This window comes from Phlebotomus argentipes, unplaced genomic scaffold, assembly GCF_947086385.1.
Source record: "Phlebotomus argentipes unplaced genomic scaffold, Phlebotomus argentipes genome assembly scaffold_18, whole genome shotgun sequence".
In the NCBI taxonomy this organism is placed as follows: domain Eukaryota; kingdom Metazoa; phylum Arthropoda; class Insecta; order Diptera; family Psychodidae; genus Phlebotomus; species Phlebotomus argentipes.
In genome coordinates, this window is record NW_026776177.1 from 849,356 (window position 1) to 875,147 (window position 25,792).

At 42.4% G+C, this 25,792-nt stretch overlaps 1 protein-coding gene across 2 annotated transcripts; it reads right to left on the reverse strand.

Moving 5' to 3' along the window:
• Window positions 1–437: 437 nt before the first annotated feature.
• On the reverse strand, window positions 438–25,010 carry LOC132260401 (uncharacterized). 2 transcript variants are annotated; one of them, XM_059758473.1, is made up of 6 exons: window positions 24,958–25,010; window positions 18,867–19,609; window positions 1,927–4,242; window positions 1,667–1,866; window positions 1,240–1,606; window positions 438–1,176 (listed from the first exon to the last, which is right to left on the reverse strand). In XM_059758473.1, the coding sequence occupies exons 2-6, from the start codon at window positions 19,015–19,017 to the stop codon at window positions 866–868; spliced, it is 3,345 nt and encodes a 1,114-aa protein (XP_059614456.1). In that variant the 5' UTR covers window positions 19,018–19,609; window positions 24,958–25,010; the 3' UTR covers window positions 438–865. The 2 variants fall into 2 exon arrangements, with proteins under 2 accessions (XP_059614456.1, XP_059614455.1); XM_059758472.1 differs by having other exon boundaries at window positions 1,927–4,245.
• Window positions 25,011–25,792: the final 782 nt, after the last annotated feature.

Sequence of the window (25,792 nt, forward strand, 5' to 3'; positions counted from 1 at the left end):
TGCGCGTTTTATCTGCAATTCTCTAATTGCTCCAATAACTTCTTCCGACTCTTCGAGTCTCATCACCTCGCGATGGCCGACAAAACTGCGTCTCGCCCACTCGAATTTCAATGAATTTCGGGCGCAAGCAGTTAAGAAGGCGCCATGCTTTGTAATTGAATTTTCAAAACACAGAGGCTCTTCATCCCAAATGCTGAGACACACGAGATTTTCTGTCGTAAAACATCTCTTCAACGCCTCTGTCTTTGTCACTTCCCACCGCAATTTAATACCCCTTTCCCTCTGCTTGTATCGACAAATATATTCATTACGATAATTATGCAAAACTTATTGAACTTTCTCCATAAAAAAAGAGGCATTTCTCAATTGCCCGCAAAACTGTGCCACAAATTTCTCGGCTCCAAACACATACATCCAGAGTTGTTTTCACAGATCTTTTTATTCGATTAACGTCAACAATTTCAGATAAAGTAAAATTCATTCACTTAATAAATAATGAAGGTATTAAAATTCATTAAATTATACTTCCATTGTAAAGATTTTCAGGGAAATCATTTATCAATTCACTCTAAAATTGCTTTCCATATTTTTCACCTCAGCAGACTAGATATTTCTAAAAGAAAAAAAAAAACGAAGAGATTTTCTTGCCATCTTGAGCGCCATTTATACTCGAAAATATATATAATAATTTTACTTAGATAATTAGAGTCCAGGAAGAATTCTGAACTGCTAGCAAAATTTGTGTCATTACTATTTACAAGGAGTGTTATTGTCACAAAAACAAAGTCTAAGAAAGTCACGTGCAATCTTTTTCTAATACTTTGAGACTGGCGCAGCACCAGATTTGCCATTAGGGCGACTCTAGTCAAATATCGCACTCAAACTCTGATATTCGCCTATTGAAGTACACCATTCCGTGCTCGAGATCCTCGCTGAAGCCACTCACGTCGAGGTACTCCGAGGAGTTCTCCTGCTCGATCTCCCACTGGCGCAGGGCGTGCGCCAGATCGCTCCTGGCCTCGGTGAAGGACGGCCTCTGCCTGGGATCCTTGCGCCAAGTCTTGGTCATCAAGTGATACAGCTCAGGGCGACAGTCTGGTGGGATTTCCGGCCTGATGCCCGCAGGAACACTCCGCACCACCTCGCGACCGGACAGATTAGGATAGGGAGTGCATCCTGGAACAAATAAACAACTTTTAGCACAAATTCAACCAGCATCCTCTAAGCTAGAGCTCTAACCGAGCGTCGCAATTTCCCACAGGACGATCCCAAAGGCCCACACGTCGGTCTCCGCGGAGAAGATGTGATACTGCAGCGCCTCCGGAGCCATCCATCTGATGGGCAAGGCGGGTCTGACCTTCGTTCCGCAGGTCTGACTCTCACTGCGACACACGCCGAACTTCGTGTCCAGAGTTGAGAAGGGCTGGAATCTGAATCGCGACTCTCCACAACGACTGTGCGATCTCCTGAGGTGTGACTTCCGGGAATACAGAGTGTGAATCCGCTTGGATTTCTCCACGTCCAGAGACATGCCAAAGTCGCAAATTTTGCACACTCCATTGTGATCCAGAAGCACATTGCGAGCCGCCAAATCGCGATGGACAATCTGCAATTGAGGGTGAAGAATTAGAACACTTCTACCGCAGAGAATAAACAGTTTTCTTACCCTCTTGCTGGCGATGTATTCCATTCCTCTGGCGATGTCATGAGCGAATCCGGACAGCCTTCTGGGCGACAGTGGGATGGCGGCAGTCTTAGTTGTGCTGGGCGTTGACTGGGGAACAGAATGCACAGCACTCCTGGCAGCACGCAAAAGAGAGAGCAATCGTCCTCTCATGGCGAATTCCATGATGAGAAGATGAGGTTCTGCAACACAAACAATCATTACACAAATTGTCCTCTGCGAAATTGCCGCAATGTTCTTACCTTGATCTATACAAGCACCGAGAAGAGTGACTACATTCGGATGACTACCCAGCTTCCGCATTATGTCGGCTTCCATCTTGAGGCCACCGCAGCCATTCTCCGTCCTCTCAGTCTTCACCGCGACGATTCTGGTGGTGCCCAGATGGCCAGCCAGATCGTCCGCCTCCGCCTTCCACACCTGGCCGAAGTTGCCCTCGCCTAGCAGACTCTTGAATCTCAGGTTGTTGCGATTGAAGTCCCGCTCTGTCATGATGGACTCCTCCCCGGAGGAATCTTCCATCTTCACCACAGGACTGATGGGCTGGCCGTCATTCATGTACCTCTCAAGATCACTGGACTGCTTGGCTTCTCGCTTAAAGATCACCGTCCGCACCACATAGACAATGATGATGGCGATGGGGAACATTCCCAATCCCGCCAAAACGTACGCTGCCATGTTCATCCTGTGCATCTCTATAGTGACGTCGCCGTTGCGTCGCAGCAGAACGCCATCCAGGCTCGTTGGAGACTTCTTCGTGGCTGAGACATTCCCCTTGGGCACACTCATCGGCGGGAAGGTGGGAAAGATGGAGGAGATGTTGAAGGAGGCTGGAAGAATGGGATCGGAAATGTTGATGGTCTTTGGCGTGGTTGAATCTTCAGAAGCCTGTGAGCTGGCCAGAGGAGTTGACACGTCTTCTTCAGTGGTGCTGGGCGTCGAGCTGGATGTTGTAGGAACACTCGTTGATCTCACGGAAGTCGAGAATGTTGTTTTACTGACACTTTTACTGGTGCTTGAAGCGATCGGCAGCCTGATGGACTCCTCATTGTCCGGTGGCAAGGAAGCCGCGGTGGAAATGTTGGGGAAGATCGCCTTGATTCCAGGCACAATGGAGTAAGCCCTGGTGTTAGTGTCCTCCTCTGCGCTCTCCGGAGGCGTCAAGGAAGGAGGATTGGGAGTAGTTGTGGTTGATACTGGCGTGGTTGTGGAAGTTGACGATGTCGTCGATGGGGTTGTTGAGACGGTAGTTGTTGTGACAATTTGAGAAGTCGAAGGCGTTTCTTCTTCTGCGCTGGTTTTGGGAATCTCAGCAGCTTCCGTTGTTGGCTCAGGAGCCAGATCATGATTAATCGTCAGGATTTCACTCCCATTTATCACTGGAGCGACCTCAGACGGGGAAGGATTGCTATCGGGCGGCTTCTGCTTCGTGAATATCACAAGATTGATGTCCTTATCGCTGAAGGCTGACGACGGAGGATTCAGCGAGTGAATGTCCAGAGCTGGCAGGGACGACGGGGGAACCTCGAGGATGATCCCGTGGAGGTTCGGATGAGCCTTTTCTATGTCATAGGGCGTGGGAGCCGCATCTGTGCTCCTCAGAGTCACCAATTTAGCACTGCTGTTGTTCTCAGGAATGTGAATTACGTCCAGTGGCGCATCTACCAGGTCCCTGGAAGTGCTGGCGTCGGTTGAGGTGTTGGGCTTGGGACTGCCGAAGCCTGACATGTTGAGGCCTCGTCTGTTGAACGCCACGATATTCCTCGTGGGATAGTAGAGCCTACTGTGTTGCCAGAACTTGCTCTTCTCCGTTGTGGATGTCTTTGGCGCTGACACTTCCATGATCTCATCCTCGTCGTCTTTGGCCTTCAGGGATTGCTTGGTGCTTCCACTGGCGAAGTAGGGTGACCTCTTGGTGGTGATCACTTGGTTCTTGGTCTCCGTGATCTTCGTGGCCGTGATTTTCTGGCCGAAGAAGAAGTAAGGAATCAAATCGCCCTCCTCAACGGACTTGTCCGTTGAAGTCTTCTGCCGCTGCTTCGCGGCCTCGAGTCTTTTGCTCCTGATGTCCACATAGGATCGCGTGGGTTTCGTCGGCGTCGCAACATCCTTCTTCGACGAGTTTGCCGCCGCCTTCAGCTCGATGTCCAGGGAATTGTTGCTGCCACTCTTGGACACATTTCTGAAGGACTCCAGCTCGCGACTGGTGTGGATGATTGTCATGCCATGGGCAGACTCTTCCGTCTGCAGCAACTCATCTCGGCCATTGACGATCGTGTTGGACTCCGAGATGTTCTCCTCCTCCCGCGAGGACGCCGGCCGCCGCACGGCCGCCCCTCTGAGGGACGCACACCGCCTCATGCACTCCGGCGAGGGCTGAACGGTGAAGCTTCTGGTGCAGTTGCGCTCGCACTCGCGCACCGGCTCGTTGGAGAGTGTGGAGACTTGGCGGGAAGTCACGTGGCGCCCCCTGTCGCGCGCTAGAGCACTCCGCCGAGCCGCCAGCACCGACATGAGCTTGTTGTCACGATCCACGCTGATCCGCCGCGGTTGTGCTGCTGCTGAGAGAGAAGAGAGATCACGTTGAAAAAAGATGAACTCATCAAGCTTCATAATTGATAGGAAACATTGAAGGGAGATCACTTTCAAAATGAGCCCATTTGAACAGGGGAAACGTGACTCGTGGGTGGGACTGAAGTACGGCATTAGCTCTACAGTGTTCATTAGAGATCACAAATTGGATGCTCAACTCTCTGGTAGCGGAGCAACAGTGAGGAGATTTTATCGATCACTCGTGCTTCTACACTTCAATAAAATTGGGTTAACTCGAGCCACATTACCAACGTCAAAACAGATCATGAGGCGCGCAAATAAGGCTTAAAGTATCAAGCGTACCAGCGCGCGAAAGGTGGATGACCAGTGCGGTGTTTGGCGTATCTGTTGCGGGTTTTTTATGTGCCTCCTCAGCCTCTCCGCCGAGGAATTAGCAGCTCAAGAGTAAGAAAATGCAGTAAACAAAAATAATGTGTGTAGTGACCCAAATCAGTTTACATCATTTCGGCGGGTGGTGGGCAAATGGCTCAAAACAATAAAAGTTCTCACATTGGCCACATTAAAAATGTCTGATTGTTTAGGCTGGCTGTTGCAATGGGAATTGCACTGGTCGGTGTGTGAAGAAAATAAATTGACGAAAATTAATTCGTTTGCGCCTTTCATGTTGTCAATGTCACAGCTTTACCTCATCACTTTCGTTTTTATCCGCGCGCGCACTATTGAGCATTTCCCCGTTGTTTTTTTCCTTCGAGGGAGTGGCGCTTCCGAGGTATTTAAAAACAACAGATTTTGGGGAAGGACAGGGTCACAATCTCAGCATCTTCCTATACAAAATTGACATCGACAGAGCGGAAACACCGCGTGATAAAGAGAATTTCTGTTGAACATGTTCGCAACAGCGCGAAATGCAATGACGCTCCATTTGCTCAGCCCCGCAATTGTATCAGAGACTTCACAGGCAAAAGGCATTTGTTAAGGCTTGAAGAGCATTTTCCCAACTCACCTCCCATGCTATTTGTCGATTGAGCCTGAATCGAAGCGAAAAAAGAATCAACAAAACACAATTTCCTCCTCCAATAATTAACAATTTACACAATGACTCAATATCCATTGTGTTCTGCAGCGGATACTCTTTCAGTGTGTATACAAAAGTGCAATATAAATTGATGATAATTTCCATTATTTTCTAATGGCGATGGTGTAAATCCATGCCGGTCTTTTTTTCTGCTACACACTTCCATTTCAGAATTTCGTAATGGCCAAGATAATATTCACAGTCGCGTACATGGCTTTATTTTTATTTCACTCCACCAGAGAGTGCCCAAGACTTCACGATTTTATGTAACACGGCCGGTGATAGTGGAGCATTTCAATTGCCCCAGTGAAGACCAAATGGCAATAGTCGTTAATTCAATGCAAAGATGTTGCGTGGATGTTGAAAAATCCTCGGATATTTAGAGCACTTTTCTCCGCGAATATCGGCACGTTTCGCAGTCTTGTGTGCCATTTGTTGAAATATAACAACATTTTCGCGATATTTTGCCATTCAGATGGATGTTTGGAGAGTTCTCTGCAATGTGGTGAACAATGGGCGGAGCTTTCAAGTGGGAGGAGCCTAATTACTCAAGGGCTTCAAAAGAAGCCAACTTTATTTTATAACTTCAGCCCTGATTTCTAGGCTAAAGTTCTCTTAACTGCGTGATTTTGGATTTCTATACTGTCCGTCATTCTTTTATTCTTCCAAAGTCTAGCACTGATTATTGTTTTTTTCCTTATTTAATTATACTATCTTGGCGTCATTTCAATATAATAATCTCTGTTCTCGGTAATTTGTTTACCAACAATTCCCATCACTAATTATTCCACATGTTTGTCGCCTTTTGCACAGCACAAGAGCCTCAATCGCGCTTTACAACATCGTGCAATATATTACGTTTAATTAATAGCCATCATCATTTGTCAATAAAACCCATTTGTACTTCGCGCACCGGAGAATATATTCTCTGTACTGGATATAACAATAGTCCGGGAATGCTAATGAATGAATCAGTTTCATTTATATCACTATCTAAAATGGTCTGTGATTCAATTCTAATTGACTCGATACTGGCGGTTGATACAAATGTTATTCAATTTTTTGCGTGCACAATTCTTTTTGTCGGTGCATGGAATAAATCAAATTTTTCACATATGGGGAGAATAGAGGTGTTATATTTTCAAGCATGTTTTTCATTATATAAGAACGAAGAAAAATTATTATCGGTCAGATTCACTAAATTTTCCACATTACCAGGCGTGAACTCTGGCTGAAATTAACTCCACATGCAAACTGTATCGATGGCGGTGTTGATGGGAAATTTTTGGGTTTTGTGCGCACTTCCTTGCGAAATATTTGATCTCATTTCATCGAGGATTTACTTAAGTGTGTCTCTCAACACACACACACCTTATCGATCGAATTCCACGAGGAATCTCACTCTGTAAAATATTTGTGTCGCGAAACAGGCACAGCGCATTGCAAAATTTCTACCATTAAACATATCAAATGGTGTTTCTTGGCAAATAAAAATTTAATGGACACACCTCAGATTGGCAATGCGAGGTGCGAGCATGACTGGACGCTTTAATTAATTTACTCAAGTGATCCTCCACGGCGGACTTCGTCACAAATTGACACTGAGACGCGTCTCTTCATTGTTGACCCAGAAAAGCGCCAATAATAGAAGTTTCTTGTGCATTGCTCAACTTGTTGACAGAATTCTTCCGTGGCGAGAATTGGATATTTGCCGAGTGTTGGCGTTGAGGGGCGCTTAAGCCATGAAATTACTTGTGTTTTATTGCGGAAAGAGCAATTTAATTGATTTAGATTCACACATTGAGAGGTTCATTTTATTGACGTTGCGATATTAAATCACATCAATGGAGCAAAGCAAAAACTTGCAAGATCTGCGAAAGACTAATTAAACACCCCCAGAATCGCATATTGACCGTATATATTTTATTATTGTGTTGTGTCCCATTAAACCACTTTTCATGATAAGTAAACACTCTTGTGAGTGACTTTGTGAGTCAATGGTTTTGTGTTGTGTTTTTTTCTCTCTCTCGACCTGCCGAGGAAACGCAAATATAAATAAACGTCGGAAATATTTCATGCGATTGAAAAAAATAAATAAAGCGTCGCAACATGGAATATTTTAGCGTTTTGAGCTATTTTGGCTGTGAATTTCCGATCAAAATATCGCTCACTATCGGAGCGTGTCTCCGGCCTTAACAAAAGACTCCAATTCCCATCAGTCTCACCGGCGCGAGAGCCGAAGCGGTCAGAAGACCCACCTTAAATCAAATTGGGCATATAGAGGCGTGCGTTATGTAAGATGACCATTTGAGGAGAGTCCAAAGCAGAGGGAAGTGCAGCTTTTATTCAATTGCAGTTCCAGCTCGTCAGGCTCTGAGAATGCCTCACGAATTGCCAATATAACGACTGTGGGATTTTCAATTCATTTTATACAATCGACGCGCGAGAGAGTTTTGTTGCACCCAGAAAAACTCCGTTGTAGATGAACAGATCACTTTGATTCGCGAGAGACTTCCGTGTTTGTTAAGTGTTTGCCAAATGGAGTGCGTTTTCTAGCATTTACCAGACCCCAGAAATTGCACTGCCGAGTCTCATGGGAGATTTTCCCACAGTATCTTGAGCCGAGGGAAAAATACCTGACGTGCCGTTGGATCACTCAATAATAGACACACAAGTGGCGTAGGAACAATGTCATACTTTGCACGATAAGATTAATTACATCCGCGCAAAATATGAATAGCGCAAAGTGTCGGGCGGCAAAGTGTTCACGAAAGGTGTGTCAATAAATGAAAATTTCAGGGGAATTTTCCATACAATTTACATTACAAGGGAGATCCAGTGATTATTCCAATTTAAAACTGGATAAAAATGCCAATTTTGCCTCTCAGTGTCTCCAGGAAATTTCCCCTTCTCTCTTTTAATTGAGTCATTAAGTAGGAGACTTTACGAAGTATTTTCATTCATGGCTTATTTCTGAATCATCCTTGGGATGTTATTTTTGAAGACGCACAAAAAACATTTATTCATCTCCTTGGATCAATAAATCTCTCAAAGTTCAGTAAACTTCCGAAATATTTCCGCTATTAAAATTGTAATGTTTGCACTTCCGTTCAATCATGCAGACCATTAAATAAATTAACTACATTATGTCCAAAGCTATTATAGAACCTCTAAAACAAAGGTTCAATCACTTAAAATCACATAAGATGGGAAATATGAGTCTTCCTGGGAGAAATTTAGCATGAAATTTGCATTTCTGTCAACCAGTCGTTCGTCTTTGTTTTATACTGCAGAAATCCCATAAATAGCAAAAAAAACCTCTCTAAGATCTACACCTCAAAGCGGAATTTCGACTGGCTTTCTCAATATGCAAATTCGCAAATGCGATGAAAAAGAGTTGAAGCGCAGTCAATTAACCAATAGTAAAAATTTTATCATCATTTAATTGATGTCTTCTCTGCATACATAATAAATACCATCCACGCCACTTTTTCTCACAGGTCTTTTCACGCTGCTATCCTTGCTGAAAATCCGATCAAAGAAACACCCATCAATTTCTGAAGGTTCACTTAATGTTTGTCCATTAGATTGGATTCTTTCAGCGCCTTCACGAGTCAATAGAGCCGTTCTGAAGTGTAGCGAAAGATTACCATGAGAACACATATACTTTTTGCATTGAATTTTAATTGCCAAATTGGTATGTTAATTGCCATCCCAGGTGGAGTGAAGTGGCGAGAATGCCATGCAGACAATCTTGTATGACAATCTCCCGGCGATCATGTGGGCAGAGAGACTTTTCCTGCATCTCTCTCTCTGACAATGGCCCGCGGCTTCAATGAGGTGGCAAATGAAGGTGAAATTGGCACAGGGAAATTGCGGAGATTGTGGGAAAACGCGCTGGATTGACTAACAATGAATCAGAGAGTCATTATGCCGAGACAACATCAAATTAATGATTACTTCTTGATGAATTTCGCTCTCCGCAGACTGAGCGGGTGTTTCGCGCTGACCTCATGGCGATATCTCGGATTCTTTGTTATTTTTTTTCTCCTCTGGAACTGCGTTGAAAAATATATCTCCCAGTTCATAAATATTTCGCTGGATATTGTCTCTCGCGGTGTGTCTCAATGACTGTCCACAAAGTCCTTGATCACAGATCACCGGCCATTGATGGCTCTTGAGATGTTTTGTCGCGTGATTTTTTCGGCGGTGCGACGTATATTTTTTCGCGGTTTTTGTATTTGGTCGCTTCCTCGTAATTTTATTGTCCACCAGAAAAACACGATGAGGCAGTTGAAAAAGGTAAACAAGCGAAGAATCAATAATAAAAATTCCACGCAACAATCAGTCTCAATCGTTTTCCCACTGTATTTCGATGATGTTACAAAACACCTTATTTCTTGTGCACGGTGCATTAGTTTGGTGTGTGATTCAAACTTTCACTCTCTCAGCCTGCCAAGAGATCAATTGGACGGAGAGTTTTGTTCAAATCGATTTGAGATGCATGTTAAAGTGGTAAAAGACTGAAATTTATTGGTACTCTCGCGACTTGTACACTCTTGCTCTCATTCCCATGACAATTCACATGCCTTCGCGCCCAATCCGCGCGAGATTTATTAATAAGCAAGACTCCTCTGTGCCACTCAGACTAATCTCGATGGTATTGGCAAATATTCTGTACAGTATAAATTGAGTCCAATTATTTTCCAAACAGTTATAATAACCCAGAGACGCTTTTCTGCAGGGTTACGCTCGTTGAGAAGCCATATTTTCCACAACTGCACGCAGCCAAGGGGGAAATAGTATGGTCAGAAGTGGTGTACAACTCAGCAGAAGTATTTGGAACCTACAAAATCATTCATTCTTGCGCCTAAGATGGTATAATTTCCATTTACTGGTACAATAACAATGAAATCTGATGAGGATTACAAGTTTTCAATATTAAAATGTGTTAATTATGCAAAGATTGATCATAACCTCCAAAATATTATTTCGGAATACAAAATTGTCTATTTTAAGATCTGTTTGATTGATTCTCTACTCTAAAATAGAAAATTTCAGCTTATTGTCGATAAATAACACATTTATATTTCCTAGTGTTGCTTTTAAAAGCTCAATATCTGAAGGTGATTTTTAGGTTATGTTCCAAAGTAAGTTATCAGGGTAAAAAAGTAAAAATTGCGTTTTATTAAGCCAAAGACTCCTAAATTTGAGGTTATGATAATTTACAGTGTTAAAAAAATCTATGAAGTTCCGAAAAATGTGAAGAAAAAAGGAAAACGCATGTTTTAAGCGCTGCTGAAGTTCTGGAAGTGTCTGTGATTCTGCACAGAAATTGTGGAAGTATCAGGAAATGATGTACAGACTCTAGCCGTATTATCTCCCCCTTGCAAAAGCAAATCGTCTCCAACGGAACACTTTTTGCCGTGCCATCTTCACTTTGGACAATCATGGAAAATTGCCATTGTAATTCATCTCCGCCATCACGGCTTTTTTGTGGGCTAACGATTCTCACATATTTCCCTCGATTGGCATCCTCATGCCAAAGACATGTGGGTAATTTTCATTGTGAATCGGCCACCCACTTAATGGCCATGACAAAGTTGATTTAACCCAATGTGTATTGGCACTCTATGGCCAACAATGCACAAGAAATGATTACTTACAAACGCATTACATATCTCTCCTTGTGGTCGAGAAAGTCACGATTTCGTGGTCAGCCAATTTTATAATCACATCCACCTCTTTTCTCTCCCAGACACTTTTTCCCGCCTCTCTCGTGAGGTGTCAATGAAGAATTGGATTTAGTACAATTGTGAGGCCTTTTTGCCAAATGCAACACCACTTTAAATGGCAGTCATTGGCTCTAAAGAGAAATAAATTGAATGTTTTTGTCATACTTTCCTAAGTGATTTTCTTTCAAAAAGTGTCGTTGAGCAATTCGAAATACCATTTAAATGGCGTCTTTTAGAGCTAATAATAATGAAAAGCTTTTCAGCTCTCTTATGACGAACTCCTCTAATGTTCACCGCTTCCAATATCCAGAATCTGGCGGGAATAATTTAATGCCCACCAGAGAGTCCCACATTTGCGTGATAAATAAACAATGATGCAGCAAAGATAGCGCTCATATTAATGAGTTTTTTTATTATGGGTCTCGAAGATGTAAATTTGAGAGAAAATCCACTAAATGTTGGGTGAATATTTGAAAATTTCACATGGCAATTACAAATTAGCCTTTGCACACTGTTATTGCTTTCATATCAAACCATATAAAAGCGTCCCCTAAATCACCAGAGACACGGCAATTTATTGTTTTACACGCGACTGTAAATCCCAAGATGAGAAAAACACCGCGATGGTGAAAGTTGCAGATCATTGGCGAGTATATTTTTTCCTAATAAATCACCATCCAGTGTCGAGTTGGAAATGGATTTTGCCATCATGCTCTTCTAATGACAGATTAATAAAATACCACCAGTGATCAAGATGGAGATTGGAGAGCTTTGGAGGATTACACATAGTGAAAATTCCACTCGTGCCATTCCGCTCCAGTACGATAGATCATTTTATGGTATTTTGCAATACAATCTGCTGACTTGCACTAATGCGAATTGCGTGGGTGTCGCAATTAGCACATATAAGCTTCTTTCCTCCGTGACTTTTTGAGGTCTCTCACCAAACAGCCGCGAGGAAGCCCATCACTCATCCACGAAATTAAGAGCGTCTCACCCAGTAGCTGACTCGCACGCAGATTTATGCCTCAAATGGATCAGCTTCGGCTTGAAAATGCCATGTTACAAATTAATTCCCAACAAGTGGAGAACTGATACTCCGAAAAACACCTTTCTAATCGACAAGAGTATCGCAATTTTGCTCACCGCGGCGGTTGTGCATTGAAAATTGTCACTTGGAGAGTGGGTCATTCGCCTTAAGATCATAATATGCTGCCTGGCAGTCGATTGAAAAGTGGTTCCTCGCCTTATTGCCACACAAATGACATGCCGAGTGAGGAAAAAATTCCTATGCCCATGAAAGAGATGCAAGAGACAGACAAAAAGTGTCCTATGACTATGTTTTATATGAGACAAAATAGTGACGCAGGGCGCAAAAGTATCAACTTTTTCGTCTCTTGATTCACATTTCAAATCGACTCTGTGTTAGCTATCTGCCTCCTGGACTAACAGATTCAGCGATGGGAAACTCACAAAAACCTCTGAACTTCCAATGTGATCTTGTGAAATCAATTGAGCTTGGGATATTGTCGAAAATACACAGCTTTTTTTCCAACTCCCTCCGTGCCTTTAAATGCTTCCACGGTCTCGCGATCTCTCTGTGTTCACATAAAAATTATTTGTATAATTAATAAGTGGAAAATTGCTGTGCCGCTGGTATAGAGAGAATTTGAAAATGTCAAGCGGTCGAAATCATCGCGTCGAAGAGAGCCAACAAAACAGCAAACATCGCGGGGCACTATTGCAACAGAAAATGCCACAGAGTCCATGATTTTTCCCATGTACTATTCCCGCAAAAGGCACGATGCCGATGTCTCGGTAGAGAAAAAAAAAACCGCCATCCGAGGCTCTAACAGTACCGTGACCCATTGAAATTGGAACATTCGACCAAGAAAACGACTACAAGAACACAATATGGTTTTCTTCTTTATGATGAAAGTGTATAGATGGCATTTAAGCATCTCATTTCACCATTTTGCATCGCATATATTCCCCAGCAGTGCGCGGCATTTCTTCCTCTAAAAGTCTCAGAAAACGAAAGACTTGCGCGCGCGCAAGCGACGAACCTTCTCCATATCTTGTCCCGTACAAGACATTTCCATACCATCGAGTGGATGAATATGGTCTTAATGAATTTATTGATTCGCCAAGTGCCCTCTTGTGTGCATATTTCTTGTCTTTGATCTTATCTTTCGCGAATCTATGGCGGTCGCGCGAGTGGGAATTGGCAAAGAGTTTCGCCATGGATGCCATGAGACAGTTAGATGACCACTCACAAGCCCCAGCCCGATTTTTTATTTTCACATTCAGCCATAATCGATAAATACTAACAATTCGCCCGCCCAGAACAGACTCGCCAACAATCGTATCGATTGGGCAGATCTTAACAATATTATTTGGCTAAATGATCATGTAAAGCTAATTGAAATCTCTCAGTGGCAATATTTATGCTATTGGGAGAGCATTTGTTGCCCAATGCCTTCGGTTTTATTGCTCTTTCTCTCACTCTCTTGGGAAACTCTGCATCCAAAGATCGCGAACAATCCCAGAATGAGGCGCTCAGAGTGCAAAAGGTGAGAAGTCATTTTCACCGCAAAGAAGGGAAAGTTGAATGTTTGTTTTACAATTGCCTTATTCAAACAACTGCTATATATGCAAAATAATCCTATTTTTCATCAATTTTCCCGCCCATTCGTGCTCGAAACGAAAGTGTTTATTTGGGCGTGCTGAGCATCTCAAATGCCTCTCTCAAATAGAGGCGTACAATATCGATATAATTGATTGGATCTGCCCGAAACGCCACAGCCAACAATTAGAGAAATATTTTTTCGCCCAGATTGCAAATATGATTAGAAAAGTTTCGCTTTTCACGTGCATCATACCTGGCAATCCATCACTCGTGGCACTTTTTTTTCACTCACCAACACCTCCATAAGAAGTGATACAGTGAGATCAGGGCGTATGAAAAAGTTATTAATTTGTGTGATCGCACTTCTTTTCATACGCCTTTGCCTGCAACAATGTGCGGTGGATCAGTGACTACTGGTTCAGCAACTTTCTCTGCTCTTTCATGCGCTCTTCATGGGAGAAAGTTTTGGTGTCTTTGCACGTTCTGCGACTGAGGCGCACAAAATCTCGCTAAAGCATCACTGATGCTGGAATGGAGAAGAATGACTCCTCGCCCGAGGGATTTCCAAGGGAGAAAAGCTCAGAAATTTCATTGTGGGCCCACAAGGTGAAAAACGATCATCGCAAGTGCTGATAATGCAACCTCGCGAGTTTCACAACGTGCAAATTCGATATTCCATGTGGAGATTTATAGAGATAAATGATATGCAGTATGCATATAATGGAGGAAATTGTAATCGGACGAGTGTTTGCTCAAAACGACACGGATAAAATTGAGAGGAACTCACGTGTTGGATGCAATCATGCACTTCCATTGTAACGTCGAATTGCAATTTATGCTGTCACTCCAGACCTAATCAGCCGTACAGATGGAGAGACACACAATAATTATGAATTAAATTAAGAGGCACTGATGAAATTCGTAATCTCATGCGAAATAATAATCACCGACTCGTTCGGAATGCCAATATAGAAGCCACAGCATTGTTCCTCCGTGACCCTCTTGGATGGGAAAATCACGGGTTTTCTCCGTCATTACGCAATTTGTTGGAAAAATATTTTTCATCGAGCGACAAAGTACGCGATCATCTTGTGAAAATGCACCAACTGTGCGCAATTCACATATGGATTTCCACACAGCGAAATTACATCACGAGTGTCTCCAAGAGGCTATCCGAGGGCAATTGCTTACCATATAGGACTTTAAGACATCTAGGAATATGGCCAGATATTGCGCCAATCTATCGGGGAATATAGCATATTTTCATTGAATATTAATTAGTGCAGCGCGTGAAAAAATCTCACTCACACTTTCTCACTGAAATCTTCGGCGAGTAGCCTTTGTTCGGTTGCCACGTTCTGGAGGATTCAAGAATGCCAGCAAGTGGCCAAGACATGGCGCAGAAGAAGGAGAGCAGCGCGAGAGATTATCATTTGCATTCTGGGGTATAAATTTAATAAATTGCCACCATTCGTGATTTGTAAAAATAAAGTCGAAAAGCTCAGCCAATGCATGGTGTCACGATCAAATTAAGGTATGAGATTGTGTAACACGAAAACGATTGAATCCAACATTTATCGTCTGGTGGATGTTGCCACGCCTCGATATTCTAATAATTATTCTCCGATGCAATCGCTGCCAATTATTGTGTACAGTGTGACGTGTGGGCTCTTTCTCACCCGCCACAATAACTCACGGGCAGAGGTGACCGGCGGAGGCTCTTCAACTCGCGCCATCGGCTCAACGTCAATGTCTTGTCGGCAGAAAAAAGAAGTGACAATGCAGAGGTGGAAGCCACCAGGCTTAATATGCCGATCATAAGCCATCGGTGGAATTTTTATTATTGAGTTGTGGGTGAATTTTTGTTAGAAAGTTATCCATGAGCGACAGTTTTGCTGCGAAGGGAGCCACGCATGGTGGGATATTGATCAATTATTCCTATGACATAAGCATTTTGCACGAGCTGTACCAAACTACTTAGCATGCAGCTCGTGTCGCCAGCCTTTCAAACAATGCGATCCGCAATCGCGATACTTTTCTCTGTCTCTCTCCACATTGCAGAGGCTTCTTTGACGAAATAATTCGCTGGATGGCACGGGCTTTGACGCCTGAGAGCGTCATCGAGACACACACTCACTCCAATTGAGCCCGAGAGTGATTTCTCCCAAGGTATTTTGGTGGTTTCATTGCTCTGGAGGCAAGAAGACATGCTATATGTGGGGCCTTTGTGCGAGACAATACGCAAAAGAGGTGCGATTTATGTCTACGAAATGTGAGGGAAAGTGGTGAATCAATTGCTCAGAGTGGGAATAAAAATTTAATAACACAACATTACAACACCTCAAACCAATTTATGTGTCTCTGAGACCGGAAACCACCTCTGAAAGTGTCTTTTTTCCCCATCAACACCCGACAATAATAAACGAGAATTGCTTTAGTACGTGCCACTCGGTGCGTGCGTGAGAAACTCTCAAAGAAGGCTCACTTTCTACACACAGGGCACACTTCTTTGCGCCTTTATCCGCTGACCTCCGAATGGGAAATTGCACAATTTCCACGTCTGTGGTCAGCGTGCTCGAGCAGAAGAAATCATCTCCTGGCCGGAGCGTGATGGGGCGTGGCGTGGAAGATGTGATTTAACCCCGCGGAGACACTGATAGACCAAAGAATTAACCTTGAAAGTAGATAAAACGGAGACACTCAGTGCACGAAGATCATCAACCTGCGGATGATCTTCTTGAGAGGCGCTGAAAAAAGGTGATCCTCTTCGACACATCAGCTTGGGTGCGTTCTATCATGGCCAGGAAGGAGAAGAATAAGAAAAAACGCCCCGAGAGCGTAAGAATGTGCCGCCAAGTAATCATACAACAAAACAAACTCAATAATAGAAGCCTTTTTCCCCTGTCTTCACGACTTGATTGAGTGCATCCGTGTCGTCTTCAGAAAAATAGATGGAACAGGTTTTCCAATGAGTATCATTTGATTCTCGCAATTATTTCCTCGCCGCATTGCATGATCATTCCGGGAGGGGAAATTAATTAGACGTTCTTCGTCGTGATGCGAGACAGTGGTGAGTACCTGTGCTGAAGCATTTCATGACAATAAAATTGAACGTCTTGGAGATGATCATTGGGCACAAGACTCTCCGGCATGTGCTTGATGAAGAAGTTTTTGCATGGAGAGGCTTCTTCAGTTGCTCTCCTAGGCTGAGAGCATCAGATCACCTCTTTGGGAGGCAAACACACGTCATCTTCAGCGTGTAACCGCAAAATGTGCACTAAGCGATTGAGCTTCTTGACGTGCCCAATCACCACAGGTATTTTCTGTGGCAGACACTCGATCACTATCGTGAGCGCAAAACGCGCTTTTTTTTGTATGAATAAGCGATTGGGCTCGCGATTGAACTGGATTGAATCAATTTGCATTTTTCTGTCTCACCCGACGCACTCGGCCGAGCAAAAAATCCATGCTTTGCATACAAGATCAACTCTGTCGCATGTGAAGTATTATTTATGGCGAATTCCCTTGCATTGTATTCAATTGGGACTCAGCCTCGCACCCCTCTCGAGAGATCACATAGAGATCTCTGGAGACGCGCAACCTTCTTTTGTGTTACGTCCCCAGTGTCTCTCATTCAGCTCGCCAATGGATATTTCTCAAAGTGTTAGATAACGATGTATGAAAAATTCATTAAATCATCTTTAATCAGGAGATTTTTGCATGCTGAGGAACACACTTGTGTGTCAATGGAATGGCGAGAGTGAGAGAGAGAGAGAGCGCAGGTGTTGTAATAAGCATTTTCTCAGAATTGTTTCAAACCTCTGAGACAATCCCAGAAGTCAACGCCAATTGAATTCCTCCACCTTCACAATGCCTCTGGGCACAGAATCGCGCTCTGCCCGATCGATTATACAATTCCACCAGAGTGTCTCAGATCCATGGAAATGATCCGGAGCAGTAAAAGCGCCAAGAGAAATGAAGATGTCTCAGAAATTGCTCAAACAATTAAGTCACACTAAGAGGGATTGTTTGCCTCTTGGGCAATTTTCAACACAGTGAATTCCTCGAGCGCGACATGGAAAAGTACAGCAGACGCATTTTTGGGGCAAAGCTCAGAAGAAGGCCCAAACAATCCAAATAAGAGTGGATTTGAAGCCGGTTAAGGATGAAATGTCGATGAGAGAGAAAACAATCGGGTTTCGGCATAGCTGGTCAATGAAGTTATGTGTGTTATGTCTTGGAATATTTGCTATTTCAGTGGAATTTACGAGTCAAGACAGTCAAGAAGAAACTGGTAAGATGACGATCTCAGGGTAAATATTTGACTGGTTGAGAGGTTGTGGGTGTGCTGAGAAAAGCCAGTGTGGCTGTCATGTAATTAAATGATTGAGTCTTGGATTTTAGGATCCCGCCTTTTCTCACGCAAATGCTAAGATATTTCTTGACGAAAAAAAAGGTGCAAAAAACACTTCTGATATAAATGCTGTATCTCCGAAATCAGAGCAACATTTGTAAATTATGGAATTATATACAATGTGAGGTCATATTTGTAACAAACAATTTAGCAATGAAGGTTGCACATGGGATGTTGTTTAAAATTGAATTTAATAATATTCAACCATTTCAGATACAAGTGCTCGATATGAATTCTGATTCAACACAAATGTTAGCATTTAACCAGTATTATTAGAAGGGAATTTGTGCGGAAATTCTTCTTCGGAAGTACAAAACCACAAACGCAAGGTTTGTGTTTAAGCCGAGTGTGTTTCTCCTCAATTGATTTTCGATTTTTACATAATCCCAAAAGCTTCCTAATCTCACTACAATCAGCTTTAAGCATGTTTGTTGAGGTTGAAATTGAGTGAAAATTAATCACAAACATCTTCATAACGGATAATTGAGCCTTTGATTGATGATGAGTGATGCTTTGTTGCTCCACAAGATCAATTGTGCATTAATTCATGTTAGGAATTTTTCTCTATCGATCGCTTCGCGCTGCCAGTACAGTTAGTGCGCGAGAAGAAAGAGGCGCGATGGGAGAAATCTATTTGTAGAGTCCATTAGGCATCTCTGAATTAATCGCCGGAACACAGCAAACGGATTAGCATAGGTGGAATAGCGCAGTAAGACTAATTGCGGAAAGTGAAAAATTCTCAGACGCACAAGCGTCGAGAGACACAAAGGACTCACCGTGATCGGAGGTGCAATTTGCACGCACTGCCTGGCCATCGGGAGCGCTGCAATTGGTGGCCGGATTAATTGGCGATGGTGCGGTGGCGGCTCCTTCACTGAGGACAATCAGCAGCAGGATCAGCGGTGCTGACAAAAAGACAGATTGCATGCTGGCGCCGTAATCCTGTGTATCGCATTTAATTGGACCTTCTTCGGCATGGATGTCTCCGCGCGGCTACATCTTTTCGCGGATCCTCTCACTCGGGAAATGCCCCCCTCTTGTTCTTGCACTTGCAATTTCAATGCACTCACGCGGCTTTAAACAGCGAATTGCACACCTCCTTTACTTTAATTGTTCAATACAGCCTGAGCACAATTCGATGCTGAGAAATGCCTTCTTCACAGAGACACGAGTGAGCCGCAGCATAAATTCCATATATGAGAAGAATCCACCTCCAATGCAATGCGTGTAATTACACCGAGGAGTTTCTATATCCACACACAACACAAGAGAAACTGATGCAATTTATTCTTCTTCGATGTTGCCTTACAATTCTCTCAATTGAGAGAGAAAATACAAGAATATTGCTTCACTTTTTTTTCATACCTCGCGCCTCACCACTGTTATTATTTTAATGTTGAGAAACACTTCATCACTTTAAATACGCACTTTTTATCCATCACAGTTGTGGCATGCAAAGTAGGGTGTAATTGTGTCCACTTTCCATATATGCGAAGTGAGAAGAAACTGTCTCGATCGTCTGCAAAGAGAAGGCAAAGACTTGACGTGAGCAAAGAGATGTCTTGTAGGGCGAATCGCGGCTTTTTCGGCAAGCTGTAAATCTCTCGCTTGCAATGCAGCAATAAATTAATACGCCCTAATACCCTTTATTTCTGAAACTTTCATATCACTGGCTTATAAGCTTCTTGAGAGCACCATGGAATGGCATTAATTGGGACTTGAATGATTTTATTTCGAGGTGAAGATTTTAATCTTCCCGCTCGCTGTTTCACACGTGCGTGACGGTAAGATTCACTACCCGATTCTGAATGTTCTAAAATCCCCCCATTCTGCAGCATTTGCCACCAAAATTTATTGACACATCAAGTGTAATCTTGGTCCAATAGAGCCATAAAATACGCCGTGCCATTCAGATCTCCCAGAAGGACAGCGAGATTCTTCACTTTTCGATCGAGTGCTGAAAACATCGATCTCGTGTTGCGATATCGCGTCTCTGCAGATCGTATTTAACAATCAAGTGCTCAACAGATGAAAGTGGAACAATCTGGTAGCAGCAACTTCTTGTAAGAGGCTTTCATGATTGGAAAATTCACCCGGGAAGATTTATGATAAAAATGACGATGATGAACGGCTTATGATTTGTTACGCTGTTGATTTATTAGGATGTTAAATTCAATTAAAATATTTTAGACATCAATGATTTATTGGAAATTTGATGACCATTAGGGAGAATATGAGTTAGAAAATTGTTTTAAATCTCAAATGTGTAACGCGTGAAGGCAAGAAAATGCTTAAATCTCCTCAGATTGCTACATATAAATTTGTCAATCTATCAAGATGACCTTTCCAAGTGTTCCTCTCGAATTTCCCCAGAACTATATCTTTACGATTTTACATCACGTTGATATGGTTTGTGTCAACTTCTCCGAAAAAATCTTAATTTCACAAACTTGTCCAACAATAATCGAGAAGATCTCTCGCATATATTCTCGTCTTCACTTTATGGGCCTCGCAAGTGTCCAGACAATCTTGATAAGTTCAAGAGACCCGCACATCTGTGTCGAAACCACCACTCGAGATAGTGTGGTTGACGGGTGTTCTTGAGGGTCAGAGGCCCTATGAAAAATTCAACGAATTCTCTGATGCGTCCGAAAATGGAAATGGGTCAAATGTTATCTCCGCGGCCATGCATCAATTAGCGGGCTTTTCGGCTGATGGTGCTCTTGGGCGACACAATGAGGCCCCCGTTGGGCGTTCTAAGTGACCATCGCGAGAGTATGTTGGAGATTAGTGTGGGCCATCAACTCCCGACTGAACTTTCGCGCTGTGCAAAACACGGAGCTTTTGTATAATTTATTTGAGTCGAGGACACTCTCTTGGGCCCCATTGTTGCATGTGGGGAGATAGAGAGAGAAAAAATTCCATTCTATGAAGCGCTCACTAAATAATTTTATAGCATTAAATTCATTTGGTGCCGTATGAATTCTCTTCACGTGTTTCTCGCCTTAACCTAGTGCGAGTATCCAGTGGTGAATTCATGAGGCGCGCAACTTTTTGCTCCATCTTTTGTTGCTTCTTCTGCGCTGCTCTTCATATTGGATGTTGTCTGCAGCCACAAACTTGTCCCAATTTCGGCCACGCCGTGTGCGTTTTGCTGCACGGTCACGAGGGTGCAAAAAGAATGGTGCAAATGCAATTATGCACGGAGATACCTGAGCACTCAATCAGTGCGTACGCGGCGGAGTGAGAGAGTCAGTCATGCAGTGCATGGCTGCAGGTAATGTGCACAGGTGGGCGATCAGTTGGAAAAACTCGTGTGTTTCTCTCGATGGAGACCTCATATATTTGCATGGCATGGTTTGGGCGGGAAAGCCGCGCTCGCGCAGAGGTTCACCATTGTGAAAACATCGCGCCGTACAAATTGCTCTGCCAGCAATATTGAAAGTTAATTGACAAGTGGCCCAAGGTGAAAATTCACCGTTTTCGCTTCTCATCCAATTTTCCATTGATTCTTCTGTGGCATCCACAACTCCAAAATGTCTGGAATAGGCCAATTGTGCAACTGAGGAGGAAATCTCAATTACATCTGGCCAAACCGGAGGATGATGAAGGGGGCGGAACGATGGTGGGAAATTTATCCATCCGGCCAACAGAGACTTGCTCAACATGTCTGAATTATTGCTTTTTGTGTTCTAATGCAATCTCCGCAACATCCAGCGCGTCTCCAACTTCACAGCATTTATCGCCATAGACAGGTTTTACTGGCACTGTTGCGGGAAGGAAAATTGATTTTCTCATTGCTCAACTCACTCAATGTCCACTCGTATTCGTCAAATTGATGGCAATTAGACACTTAGAATATGATTAGCCAACATTTGCAGCAATTTCTCATGCGCTATTTATAGTGCAAGACATTCTTCAACTTCCTACCTGATTTCCTTAGCTCAAACTCTTTCGACAAGTGCAAAATTTTTTCCAGCAAAACAATTCAAAAATTTCATACCATCCGAAGGTCAAAATATCCAAGGCAGGTAAACAGGTTGAAGTTATCAAATTAGCAACTTTCATCTTACAAATCGTGCAAAATAATCACATGGTGAAGCACTCACCAATTTTCAAGCTCAGTAATTTTGAAATTAAATGCATGATTGTAACTTTTTCATAATTTGCGAGTTTGTAAAAATTGAAGAAACAGCTCAAAAAATGCAGATGCAAAAATACATGTTTTTCTGCCAACGTCAGTGTGTTAAAATTTGATCAAATTTCCCACACATTTCCGCGACTGTTATTAAAATGTTCTTAGAAATATGAAACAGCTTTCAAAAATTACAACTCTTTATTCGTGATGTGCAATAAATGTAAGAGTTTGAAAGCATAACTTTATAGGAAATTTTTAGGGAAAGAGCATGATTTGTGCCTTTAAGAAAATCTCTAAAAATATATTACTCAAATTTGCTCTGCTTTTACAACCTTTTACTCATTTATGGGCCGCAATAATAAAATTTCAGCATGAAAATCACCTCGAGACAATCATAATAAAGTTATTTATAAGCTTTATAAAGATTTTCGAAAGGCTATATTCCAGCTAAGGTCTCAAGTTTACCACCTTTCCATCAATGAATCGAATCGCAGGGTTTATCAGATTTTTAATTCATGCAATTAACAATTATCCCCAATGAATATTAATGCAAACTGTGCTATGATATGCGCATCTGATAAAGGTAATTTACTGCCGAAGATGAAGATCTGGAGAAGTGATTTGCTCCCGAAGAAGCTCGCATTTTGGGCTGAATGAGTACATCGTGGAAGAGTGGCGTGGAGGTCAGTTTTAATGAATTAATGAAATTTTATAATTATTTTTATCTAATCTAAAATTCAATGTATGAGTCACACAGCAAATGCGTTACGCGAATCATATTGTGTAATTTCTTGCTCAAACATCGTGCGAGTGTATTTTTTATTACTATTTTTTTTTGAGTGAGTGAGAAAAGAGGCAGAAGAACGCCTGCCAATATTGGTAATATTGAGTGATGGTCGCAGGTGAAATGCTTTCACTCTTCAATAATCTCTCAATTAGCCACACGCTGAGGAAAAATGGTTGAACAATTTTCTCAATTGACTCTCTGGGTGAGTGTCTTAATTTTTATATTTGGATTTTTTGTCCGCACTTTGCAGAGGAAGAAGACTTGGCGCAGAGCTGCTATTTCGCGGCTTTTTTTCTTCTTCTCTCAACTGACTTGTCTAGGAAAGACTGAAGAAGCGCGTAGGATTTTTTGTACTTCTCTCTCATTACATGAAAATGTTTCCTGTGTGTTTACCAAAGTGGCAAAGTCATCAGTTCACAAAAACCGAAGTACATGACAAAGAAAAAGGTCGTAAAATACCTCGAAAAGCATTCCAAAATTACATGGAGGATTTTTTTTTTCTTCGTACGCCTCTCTGTGTTCGGATACACACGAATTATTTGTTTAATTACTTTTCGTCGCGAAAATGTATATTCAAACATTGCGAAACCTTGTGTGAGAAAAAGATCTTGCGAAAAAATACGTTTCCACAGCTTGACTTAGTAATTAATTATGGTCTTTAATGTATATAAATTCTTATCTATGACTTGTGGGTGTCTTTTTTTCGGCATCTCGTGATCAAGGAAGCGTCATAATTGGGCCACAATTTGAGGGTGGATAAGTAAGTTAATAGTGGTCGCTTTTTGCAATAGAAAAAATATTACTAATCTCAAGGGGCAGATATTATGGTCAGAAGTGGTGTACAGCTTTGTGGAAGTGTTTGGGAACTGAGCAAAAGCTTCAGTTTTAACAAATTCGGGCATTTTCTATATAATTTTAATGAGAATAAACAATTTTTACTGTTTTTCTAGGTTATGTGATTGATTTAAAACAGATTCTATCGATTTAATAACCTTCAAATTCATCAAATTGTGCTTGAGCTGAGATTATTTCTCTTTTTCTCCACAGAATTGAGTATTTTGATCAAAAAACACTTGATATTGACTGAGAGAAAGCTTAAAAGTTAATCATAACCTCAAAAAGTCAAATTTCAGTCTAGAAGAATTTTTCTTTGTTTAGTCATTTTCGTGGTTTTTTGTTTTAAAGTGATCTGAAGTATTCATAAATTCAATATATTTACTCATTTTCAGGTTCATAAAGATCTTAATTAGCTCAAGAAGGAATTTTTAGGTTGAATTCATAACCTTTTAATTTGGTTAGAATTTTTCAAAGCATTTTCAGTCAAAATTGAGTGTGAGAAACAGCTGAAGAAGTCTAAAAAGCGACGAAAAATGCCTTTAAACACGTTCAGAAGTGTCTGAAGTGGTGTACAGTGAGGCATATTATCTCCCCCTTGACTAATCTAGAAATAATTGTCATACAAATTTTCCTCTGTTTATCATTAAATTTCGAATTGATTCAAACATTTGATGTAAGAGAAAATGGCTCAATTCCGATGCTGTCTTCTTATGGCATTTGTCAACCTCCGAGCCGGACGAACTTGTCTTGTTTACAGAAATACCTGCACTTTCGAAAATGGCACATTCACTCCAAAATCTCTCCTTGTCGCACGGGGATTACCCAATAATTTATATCACACGGATCTTTTTCTCACATCTGCCACACGAGCGACGAAATTAATTTCTCTCTCTCTCCATCATTTGCGCCGATAGAGAAAGATTGGCGACATTTTCACACAGTATAATCCTGAAGTGATGTGTTTCAGGGGGAGAAAAAACTACTTTGAATTTCTTCGATGGCACACACCAAGAAGATTGTTTCACTTTCCCCCAAAAGCGACAGTGACAATTTCTCGTGGTCGCGAAAAAAAGCGGCAATTTGCTGGGCGCAAAAACACACTTACACAGTGACAAAAAAATGAGCGTGATTCTTTCACCTCAATTGGTCATCGGGCGGCGATGGGTGATTTACGAGAGAACTCAGTTGATTGGCATGTTTGGCACCGACAAGAAGCCATACGCGCTCAACGAACGTGAAACTTGGACTGGCGAGGAAAGCCGCGGCGCATTGACTGGGGAGCTCTCGTGGGGCATCGCGCCCGCGGAGAGACACCAGGTGGGGGCCTTCGCGACTCTTACTCACGTACTACGCGAGCGTTCATTCAGAAAGCACGCGAGGTGCCCTCGAGGGAGTCCCCAGCGTCTCCCCCGAATTTCACAGCGCGACTCTCGCGGCTTCCCTTGCGCAACGCCGCAAAGAAGATGCTGGAATGCCTCATGAGGAAATAATTTGCATTCAGAGATGCTTAATTTAATCCGAATCACAATTGCACAGAGCGCAATGAAAAGCGCAAGTGATCTCTTTTTGCCTTCACACGGGAAAGCGCGCGCGGTGTTTTAAATTGGAAGAAAGGGCGAGCAATTCGAGAGATCCATTGAATGGCGATCAGTCTTGAGGTCTCGTGAAAGTTTTCTTCGCCAGATAATTTTGTGTAAAAGCAATAAAGTGATTCCATTTTTGCCGGGGAATTTCATTCAAAATACCTTAGAAAATGAGAAGAAATTGGAAAATCATGCGCTGAGTAATATTTTTTTTTCAATCTCTCCGTTTACTCATGCAGAGCACGTTCTAAATTGAAGAAAAAAAAATCTTCATTGCCGCGCGCTGTTAACAAAATGTCCCGCTGAATTAGCGTGTGGAAAAGATGCTGAATATTGAGTCTCTTTTAGTCAACTTTC

Coding starts and splice junctions, on each gene's coding strand:
- LOC132260401 (XM_059758472.1), bottom strand. CDS start 19,017: ATGCAATCTGTCTTTTTGTCAGCACCGCTGATCCTGCTGCTGATTGTC. Junction 1,867..1,926: donor CGGTGCTTGTATAGATCAAG/GTAAGAACATTG, acceptor TTTGTGTTGCAG/AACCTCATCTTCTCATCATG. Junction 1,177..1,239: donor GTGGGAAATTGCGACGCTCG/GTTAGAGCTCTA, acceptor TATTTGTTCCAG/GATGCACTCCCTATCCTAAT.